At 40.9% G+C, this 10,298-nt stretch overlaps 2 protein-coding genes across 9 annotated transcripts in view; one reads left to right on the plus strand and one right to left on the minus strand.

Annotated features, from left to right (window-relative positions):
* Positions 1 to 1,388, minus strand: part of hps3 (HPS3 biogenesis of lysosomal organelles complex 2 subunit 1) — a 22,122-nt gene extending 20,734 nt beyond the window's left edge. For 3 of the 4 annotated variants that reach the window (XM_031869717.1, XM_031869719.1, XM_031869716.1), the window contains exons 1-3: positions 1,309 to 1,388; positions 335 to 491; positions 152 to 223 (exon numbers count right to left, since the gene is read on the minus strand). In XM_031869717.1, the coding sequence (XP_031725577.1) occupies positions 152 to 223; positions 335 to 385 (123 nt within the window). In that variant the 5' untranslated portion in view covers positions 386 to 491; positions 1,309 to 1,388. Of the gene's footprint in view, positions 1 to 151; positions 224 to 334; positions 492 to 1,304 lie in introns of all 4 variants that reach the window. The other variant, XM_031869718.1, reaches the window with a different exon arrangement.
* A 625-nt stretch (positions 1,389 to 2,013) lies between these two features.
* Positions 2,014 to 10,298, plus strand: part of bcar3 (BCAR3 adaptor protein, NSP family member) — a 61,661-nt gene continuing 53,376 nt past the window's right edge. For 2 of the 5 annotated variants that reach the window (XM_031869700.1, XM_031869704.1), the window contains exons 1-4: positions 2,014 to 2,088; positions 2,718 to 2,820; positions 2,987 to 3,953; positions 4,213 to 5,323. The gene's annotated coding sequence lies outside the window, so the exon portion shown is untranslated. Of the gene's footprint in view, positions 2,089 to 2,174; positions 2,513 to 2,717; positions 3,954 to 4,212; positions 5,324 to 10,298 lie in introns of those variants that run through there. The other 3 variants (XM_031869702.1, XM_031869703.1, XM_031869701.1) reach the window with 3 other exon arrangements.

Here is a 10,298-nt window from a genome sequence, read left to right on the forward strand (position 1 = left end):
ACACACACACACACACACACACGAGTTAATATTAGCTTTCTTTATAATTATTGGATAACATTTCATTATGTATCATATGTTCTACCAACGAAGTATAGTTTTTATTGTCACAGGACTATGGTTTATAAATATACATATGTTGAAGGGTAACCTTGCATCCTCCAGTAGCCACCACGAACAGCGCTCCACCTCCACAGCAGATCAGTCCAGGCTGCTGCTCCACCTGAGAGGGAAGGTGGATGAGTTAAGACCTGATACAGACACAAAACAGCAGAATTTGGATAATTAGCTTTTTTCGTTCTGAATCAGTAAGTATCAGACCGCATCAACCTACCTGTACTATCTGCTGTGAGGAGAAAGGATGGCAGTTGTAGACGTGCACCATGTTTGGTCCGCGTCTTGGAGAGAGGCTTTATTCAAAGATGGAAATTTAACTGACTGCTGCTTCCTCTTTTGTTTGGGTTTCTTGAAGGCCTCATCAAGCACGACACCTGCAATCATTAAAAAAAACATCCACATGTAGGCTTGTGGTTTTCTGACATTCTACTTGAGATGCGTTCACATGTTACAGGCACATTGGATTTTCAGATATCCCATTTGGATTGCAAGACACGTGAAAACATCCATTTAATGTAATGTAGCTGCTGGTCGACTAATCGATGAACAGAAAATATCAGATGCGAGTTTTTTTGCTGCTTTCCTTGGTCATATATGACAGCAAATTTAATATATTTGGATTTTGGACTGTTGGTTAAACAAAACACATCACTGTGGACTTGGAGAAATTGTAAATAGTATTTTGCTTCACTAACATATTAACATATTTTTGATGGACTAAACAATTAATCAAGAACTTTAACCTGCATCACATGTAATAATACAGCATTTCACATGTGATGAATTCACAAATACATTGCCATTATGGTTTTCAGACACTTACATAGACATTACATGACCAGTACAATAAAAGGTAAATGTGGTGCTTAAAACACTTTAAAACCAAAATACCTAAATCAACTATATAAAACGAGCAAAACATGCAACATGACCAACCACGAACTTAGCTTAAATGTTGAATTCAGCTTCCCCTGCATCTCTGGCAGTCGGACTGAAACAGGGCTGCAGAGTGTATTTATCTAATCGGCATCACATGCCGCAGTCTTGTGAGCAGCAGAGGGTGTGCACATTAAATTCAGATGAACACGTTTCCTCTTCGGTTTACTCGCACTGTAGTTACAGACGGGCTAAACTTAGAGAGTCTTTAGAAAGTGAAGGAAGAAAGTGACAGACTCTCTGTTTAGTACCTACTTTGCTGCCATGTCCTTAGTTTCTTCTCTTTTCCTCCTAGTGTAGAGTATTCACGGCTGCTGCAGCTTATTGATTTCACGCTGTCAAGCAGGAAGTGAACAGTCAACCACAACAACAAGCGCCCGCCCACTCTCCACTTTCATTGGCTCACGTTCCTGCTTGCCACCGAGCTGTCACAATCGAAAGCGTGGATCCGCCTCTGTTATGAAGTTGTTGTTTTGTTTTGTTTGTCTGTGTATTGTCTCATCAATTCATGGCTTTGTAAACACTATAGGGTTCAGTACTGTTGTCAATTTTAAAATATCGTTATATTTTATTAAAAGTTCGAAGTAAAGATCATTTCGAATATCAATTCAATAAGCGGTGATATTAAACTGCATACTTCCTGTATACAGGACAATCAATTACAAAGTTGCCTCTTCCTAAGCAGGCTACTACTTTTGCTTTGAAAAAAATATTGAAATAAAACAATCATCTAAGGAATATAACTATAGAGTATTAAAATAGAGAAAAAATAACAATTCCTAAAAACTAAATAATATAACTGTCCAAAGAATAGTACTGCAATTAATAATAATGCTACTATACCAGATTTACACATCACCCCGTATTTACTACAGTTGAGCGTTAAACCCTTTCAGATTGCCTAATTTTGAAAAAATGACGTGACCCGAATATAGACGTGTTATGTCCTGAGCCGGCCACCGTTGCTGCTGTAATAATCCTGAGTCGGACACATCCGCTCTGTCATAACCACTATCGAACATGGATTTATGTGTAGTAAGTATAATCAATGAGTCAACGTGTGTAATTTAATTTGTATACATGCATAACATCATATATACATGGTTGAATATTATAACATAAACCTTGATAGAAGAGAGCACTCTGACCACACTTACTAACTAACTTCCCCTTAAGTAACGAGTGCATCAAGTAACGTAACAGCTATCGCGTAGTTACCGTTAGCTAGCTAGCTATCGCTTTAGCTGCAACTGGCTCGTCTTGAAGCTAGCTTAGTCTGTTCCCCGCTGCGTTGGGACCCTTCTTATGAACAGTCTATGGTTAGGACAGAGGAGACGAGATATCTGTGAAAGAGTTGAGCACTCAGAGAAGACTAACAGGGCCGTACTAACGTTAACCACGGACTCAGGGCAAACAAACAAACAAAGCCGGTGTTTCTCCCACGTTCTGTGTAATATATGTAGGTGATGTGTTAGTAAGCACAAATGTATTTAAATAAGTGTAGGTGAAATGATAGTAATCATAGATGAACTTCATGCACTGAGTGAGTGTGAGAATGAATGTGACAGTGCACATGTGTGTGTGAAAACAAGAAGCTACTTTATCATCTAAGTGGTGGATGTATTTAACTAAATCATGGATGTATTCATGTGTTTGTCGTTCAGCTCTGTTTGGTGATGCTTGAGAAGATAGGCTGAACGAGAAAGAACAAAAGAAAAAGTGCAGAGGAAGGAAAGGACGCAGAAAGGAGACAAATCTAAAAGAAAGGTAGGTACGGTCTTTTAAATATGTCTTAATTTGTGTATTTATCTTCATAGGAGCCACTTGATTTTGAAAGAAAAGGCTGATGTTTTTGTTTATGTAGTAAATAATCAGTAATCAGAATGTTGACGTGACATGAATTGTACTATTACTAATTTCTTGTAATATGCAGAAGATGCCCAATATCCGGCAGCTGAGGAAGAGAGAGAGTAAGAGGCCCAGATGGACCAAAGAAGCCATGGGGCAGGCCATGCAGGAGGTGCAGGCAGGCAGGCAAACTCTAAGGCGTGCAGCCAAGCAATTTGGAGTCCCAAAGTCTAGCCTGTCAGACCGAATCAGTGGACGTGTAGCCACTGATTGCATCTATGGCCAAAGCCAGCTTCTCACCCCTGAAGATGAGAATTCGCTGGTGGAGTATTGTTTGTACTCTGCCAGTCACGGGTGTCCTCAAAGAAAGTATCAGGTTGTGGCCCAAGCTCTGGCCATTTATAATTATCGTAATCCGCACAAACCCAGGTCTGTTCTCGGCCAAACCTGGTGGATTAATTTCAAGGAGCGGAACCACCATCGCCTTACCTCCCAGACCCCAGACATTATTGACCACGGTAATAAACCACGCACAAACAAAAGGGGTTCAGTCAAAGACATCCCCCTTTCCCGGTTACCCCCGCATGAGAGTCCGCCTTCCTCTCCATCATCCGATCCCTACCTCACCCATCCGCTGGTAGCATCAGGGCACATAACTGTGGAACTGGCCCATGTCTTGTCCAAAACCAACCAAACCTGTGAAACCCGAAAGGTCAGGGGAAGTGCCTACGTGCTGACAGCACAGGAAATGTCAGATGTCATCAAGAAGGTGGAGGAGAGTGCAGCAAGAGTGGAGGCCAGAAGTGTGAAGCGACAGGGGGCGGAAGACACCGAACTGGCAGTCTCTTCCTCTACCTTACCCGGTGGCTCTCGTCTCGGCCGCAAAAGACGCCTTCCCTCTGGGGCCCATCCAGACACCAGTTGCGGTGCTGCTGGCCCCTCAGCCCTCTTTGTTCCCACTTGTGCATCCCACAGCGCCTCAATCAGCCCCAGCAGCACACCAACCAACACCAGCTTGTCTTCCAATGACCGGCATCATAAAATTGTAGAAGGTAAAGTTTCATTTTTGACATGCACATATGAATATATGCACAAACATTATTCAGAATTATTATTTTAATGTTTAACATGATTCTGTAGAACATACAGCAAGTCCCAAGCTCCTTCCTCGGCCTCTCGTTAGAAATACTTGATATAATCTGTAAAAACTATGTAAAATACATTCAACAACATTTTAATATGTTGGTAACTTGAGCTATTATAAAAACAAACGTTTCAAGACAGCTAAGTCATGTGTTTTCAAATGCACAGCTTCCAACCTGTGGCAGACCTCCTCCATGCCTCTAGGTCCCCTGTTTCCTGGCTCCTCCTCCTCAACTGCTGAACCCACAACATCCACTGGTACGCCGAACGGTCTTAACTTGTAAAACACCCATGAAAATTTGGCAATTTCCTCACACGTGTTCTGTTTTTTTTTCTTTTCCCCCCTCTGAGTAGGTCACATAGCTGCAAAGAAGAAAAAATGTGAAAAGAAGATTTTGCGATGCGGACGGTGCAGACAGCCTTATCCTCCAAAGGATCCAGAAGGATTGGTTTTGTGGGTTCAATGTGACAACTGCCACAAGATGTTTCACACCATTTGTGTGAGCACAGAGATGGACTTGGACGACGATGAATTTTGGTGTTTTTGGTGTCTTGATGTTTGATTTTAGTGTGATTTATCATGGCTCGTGATAAATTCACTTTCATTTTTGAATTCATTTTCATTTTGGATTTATTTTCAATTCATTTTCAATTTACAATTTTACAACACTGACATTAAAAACAGTAAGGGTTAGAGACTGCTGTATTTGCAGATTGCAAATTGTAGTAACATCTTGCCGTGCATTATGAGTGCAAATGCATGTTTTGCAGAACACACAGTTTGAAATAAGGGGAGCATTTGCACAGGCCCCAGCTGGTGTTGGTATGCACTGAAAATTGGAAAATTCTGAGCCTTTATATGATCTGCAATGTATGTCTTAACATCAGAAAGGTGCAATTTTACATTAAATTGACTCAGTTTCTGAAAAATACCACATGGGGGCAGTAGTTTACATACAAGGAAGTCAGTCATGGACATGATAAAATGTATTTGCAAATGTTATGTGTGTCAGGCTTACTGCAATAAAGATGTTATAAAAATGTTTGTGACTCCAAAACATATTTACATGCTCAGAGACATTTTCAGAGAAATGTTGGTGCTTTTGGTGCATTAAATGCAGGGCATAGAGACTCACTCTCTCTCTCTCTCTCTCTCTCTCTCTCTCTCTCTCTCTCTCTCTCAGCTCAGACAATCTATCCTCAGCTGGTGGTGTCCACACTGCATGCAGCAGTCCGCTGCACCGCCTCTGTGTTTTTGTTGCTCTGCAACTTTCGCAAGGTAAGACATCTTTCATCTTCAATGATTTTGGTTTATGAACATTTGCTGGTGAAAGAAACGCAGCAGCGTTTCAAAACATTGGAGATGCAGCCTGCCTTGCACCTGGCAGGACGCACGTTTATATGATGCACTTGACTTGCAACTTGAATATAATTTGGTGCAGTTCCAATCAGGCAAAGAAGAAACAGCGAGGGAAATTAAACAAGCAGTTTTGCAAGAGTATTAGTCTGAGCGGGGGACCCCTTATACCACGTTAGACCTCCTTCAGATAAACAGATGCTGAGCTGTTTGAAGGTCTACAGTTTGTGCAGAAGCCAGGCAGTTCCCCGAAGGAATGCCCTTACCTCAGAGCTGAGTCATCCAAATTATACCTCCCTTCTCCCATCTCTCAGCTGTGACCACCAGGCCACCATCATTTCATCTCCAACACAATTTACATTTCATAAAAAAGTGAGTTCTTTTCCAGCATAGATTCTTAAAATGCAACAGGAGTAGAGGAAATAACCAAACTCATTAAATATTTCATTAAACTTCCAAAGAAAGATGGATTTTCATCCCACTGGTAAGATTTTACCAATTTTTGAAGACGCATTAAGTAAAACAGATTCCATACGAGTGATGACGAGTTGCAACTGTTTCTCTGCATATCCAACGTGTTATGTTTTATAGGCCAACAAACAGTGATGTGGAAACATGTTGGCTCACAGCCCCCAAGATATTTTGGAGATCCAAGCAGCGCGCTACGCCACTTTTTAGGATTAAATACATCTTTTCTTTATTGATGCACAAATCAATTATACTAATTAGTGTGTGACTAGTGATTTAAATAATATGAGGGTTTATTCCCTCAAGGACACAGTGCAGGAGAAGAATGTTGACTAGAACATTTATTTTATGGGGCCACTGCCAAAGTATTTCCCTGTTACCCTCGGGGCTTGTAAAAGAAATACAGAGACACTTGTATTTAAATACCCAATAAAGGAAGGAAAAGTAGCCTCTGAGAGAACATTTGAATCAGTTTTTGGATCAGAGAAAAACTTTAAATGAAATGCAAACCAGAGGCACAAACCAAAACCAAGTAAAAACTGCCAGTATCGTGGTGCAGTGTGATAATAGCCCCTCTGCTGTAGCACATGCACAGTGAAAGTCATCTAGCATTTCACACAAATAAGATGTTTGCTGCTGTGTTGCTACTTAGCTGCAAGCACAGCCATGCTTGATATGCACCTGTGTGTGTGTGTGTGTGTGTGTGTGCGGCTCTTTATTAGACTCTCTGAGAAGAGATTGCAGAGGAAATGGATAGACATACAAAGGGAAGATGGAAGTAAGGACAAAAAGAGACAGAAAGGATGCATGCAAGCGCAGAAATGAAGGAGAGGAGTAAGGAGGTGACAGCACACGGAGTAGTAAGGTGGTGAAAGGTGACGCGGTCAGCAGAGGAGGAGAAGATTGAAACCATAAAAGAAAAGAGAGGGAAAAAAAGTTTAGAAGAGAAACTGCGAAGAAACAAAGAAGACAAGTTTTGAGGATTCGAGGAGAGAAAAGAAAAGGGGTGATGTTTTTAATCAGCGCTAAGATTACTGCCTCCTACTTATTCAGTGTCTAGCCTGATCCTGACATATGATCCTCTGTCATATTCCAGCTGCTTCTATTGCTGCTGAAACCTACAGGTAAACATATTCAGACAGCTTCAGACATGTTCTCAAGGCAAGAACACAACCACAGGAGAATTAAATGATATTCCACCTCTGTCGAATGTTTATATTCACACTTCAGAAGTAGTTCAGTGAAGGTCATGGAGCATCTCATAACCAGAACACAGAATAATACTGAACAACAACAATAGGTGTTGTTGGATTTTACACGTTAGTTTGGTGTGATAATATACCTTAATGCCGGGCTAAGCTGTGTGCCAAGTATTTGTTTTTTTCTCCTGAATTTAGAGTCAGCGATGGTTGACGATTAGACTTGATGTCTGTGTGTAGGGATACATTGTAAACTGTCAAGAGGCCACGTGTCCTTTAAAAAGTACACACTGACTTCTGGGCAACGAGTCAATATTAGTAATTTATCAACTTTTGGAGGTGTCTTGGTGATATGGTAACTTTGTTTTTCTTATACAAAAGTTTTTATGAATTCATGCAACATGATTAAAAACTAAGGACTTGTCTTTTGTTTGTTTGTTTTTTTCTGTTAAAGGCGCAGTGCATACTTTCTGACATAGTTCATGTTGTGAAATTCTAGTTTGATTGTTTTATGTGATTTTTGAACAGCCACATATCATATTCTGAAAAATGTGAACATAATGATATTGAGCTCAAAACTGTCCTGCTCTAATATTGTGCTATTGGCGGTGGAATCATTGCGAGCTAGTAACAGGTTGTGCTTTGCTTCTTTAATTGTGTACGTATGGCAGGTATTGAACGAGAAATATGAACTGAACTTTGTTTGTTGCACTGACGTCGGTTGTATTGTCATGTGTCCTTTTTAGTCATTGGACAAATGGGAAGCCAACTTACTGTACCTGCAGCCTAGATTATTAGCACAGTGGCCTGAAACTGGAACTCAGTGACAAAGTCTCATCTTCTCTGCGTGGTGTCCTTCATTTGAAATAATCAAACATTGAGCTCCCCGACTCAATAACAGGAGCCTTGAATTGCCTTGGCAGTGATGCTGATGTTATTTTTGCAGCTCAATTGAATTGGTTGGATTGTGTCAGTCTAATGTGATTGGCAAAACGCATGCCCTTGGGCTATAGAAGGCAGCCAATACGGACATTGGAGAGTGACTCTCCTCTAATGCTGTCATGGCTGCTCCGGACATTGAGTTTGATATTTGCTATAGTTGCTTTGGTGTATGTTGAGTGTTTGTCAAATAGCCAGGCCTGTTTAGATCATTCAGTGAGTAGGATGCTGGGATAGGTCAATTTATTTATATTCTACAGTACAATGGGCACTGTGACCGTGCTCCAGAGAAATGTGGTCATGGGAAAAAGCTGAGGTCAAACTAACAGGCAGAGGATGTTGGATTGGACCGGAAGAAGAACCCCCGAGGGACGAGAGTACGGGTTCAGTTTTCTGTATGGGGAACTTGTTCGCTGGATCAACTGGGAATACTTTTCCTCAGTGCTCACGTCTTTTCTACTCATCAGTAGAACGAACCTCTAGAACCTCTTCTCTTCTCCCTTGCCCTGTCAGCACTATTGGGAATGTGTACGAGCATGTCCTTCCACTGTAAACAAAAATTAAAAAAATGGCAGAACTGTAAAAATGAGATCGGCATGAGTTACACATGATGAAACCTTCCGCTTTGGCCAGTTGGTGGCATCCCTACTGAGTAGCCTGTCTTATGAGGACAACCAGTGTTTCTTTTTAATCCCGAAAAGGAACCCTGATCTCCCCAAAGGACATGCAAGACCATGCAAGACCCCCCCCCCCCTAAGCAAGTCATTACTAACTCCTTTAAACTGCTTTCCCTCCACCATGTCTTCAAATGTATTTGTTTGTCTGGAAAAGGTTCTGTGGTCTTTCAACTGGAAGTTTTACAAGATAAACCGCTCACAAAATCAGGAAAAAGCCTCGACACTTTAAAATGACATGCAGCTGTTCAACAGACTGTAATAGCCTACTGAGTAGCTACATGGATCATCTGGCTGAAAGATGCCGTGGAAGGCCCTGATATCTGTGTGCAGTAGACTGGGCCAGAGCCGTAGACAGACGGGGTGTGGCCAATGCAGGTTTTATTGGCACCTCTTGCTGCACAAGCTTCTCAATGAACCCAGTTGTTCAGACTGTAAAACTTGATGGCACATTTTTACGGTAATCATATGGAGAGCACCGTTTTTAGACCCTTTTCCCCTCTGTGATATCCCTTTTAATTAAGTAAGAGTGAAACTAAGCAATGTGGCAACAGTTAGAGATGACTAAGTGTGCTTTCTTTTAAACTACACACAAGAGCACTCGCATTCACTGGTTTGTGAAGTTGAGGGGGTAAAAGAGGCAGAAAGGGCTGATGGCAATGTACTCCTGATTCCCCTGAATGAAGCTCAGGAGCTGCTATCTGTGTCGTAAAAATGTCATTACAGATATTCACAATAGGCATTATGACTCAGATATCTTTTATTCGTTGTAGAATTATGCCTAGAAGCAACGCAATTGCAGATACATAAAAAAGATAATAATATTCCAAAATGGCTCATTTCAATAATGACTATAGTAAGAATGGATTGTCGATATCCGAAATGGGAGTTTCTCCTCTGACTTATATTGCAGATATCCAGAATGTTCATTCCAGAAAAGAGTCTGTAAAGAGGGCACTTCTACTAAGAAAAGTCCCTATTTGTTCATTTAAATCTTGTCTTCTCTGTGTATTTGACAGGGACCATGCCAACATCAGATAAGCAATGCAACAGATGTATTGTTTATATGGTGGTTGTGGTTATCCATCTAGAGTAGCTTTTAGTTTTGTTACTCTGCATCACCTATAAAGGGTCTTGACTAATTTGACAGACAAATCATTTGTAAGTTTCTTTGATTACTAATTAAACTATTTATCATTGTAAGTATGGTGCAACAGTAGTTTATAGCATTGCATGTTACAGTAGCAATCCATCAAAATGACCTCCAGTAGCTTTGACTCATGCATACGTATGTATAAGTGTTTGCAGAAATGTGTGTATGAACTAGTGTGTTACTGATACAGTAACATACTGTATGTTACTGTATACTGTACTGTATACAGTATGTTACTGTGAATAAGCTCATTGCTAATGGGACATAGAGGTCATTCATTATCCTGAACGACCTCCATCTCTCCATTAGGTTAAACTGGAAATAGTGCTCGACACTGACAGGAGTGTATGAACGACTCCTCTTCTCTAATCTATATGATGACACACTCATAGATTAGATTGATATGATTGAAAGAGGGTGTGTGTGTGTGTGTGTGTGTGTGTGTGTGTGTGTGTGTGTGTGTG

This window comes from Anarrhichthys ocellatus, unplaced genomic scaffold (assembly GCF_004355925.1).
Source record: "Anarrhichthys ocellatus isolate YVR2014 unplaced genomic scaffold, GSC_Weel_1.0 scaffold48, whole genome shotgun sequence".
NCBI classification, from domain to species: domain Eukaryota; kingdom Metazoa; phylum Chordata; class Actinopteri; order Perciformes; family Anarhichadidae; genus Anarrhichthys; species Anarrhichthys ocellatus.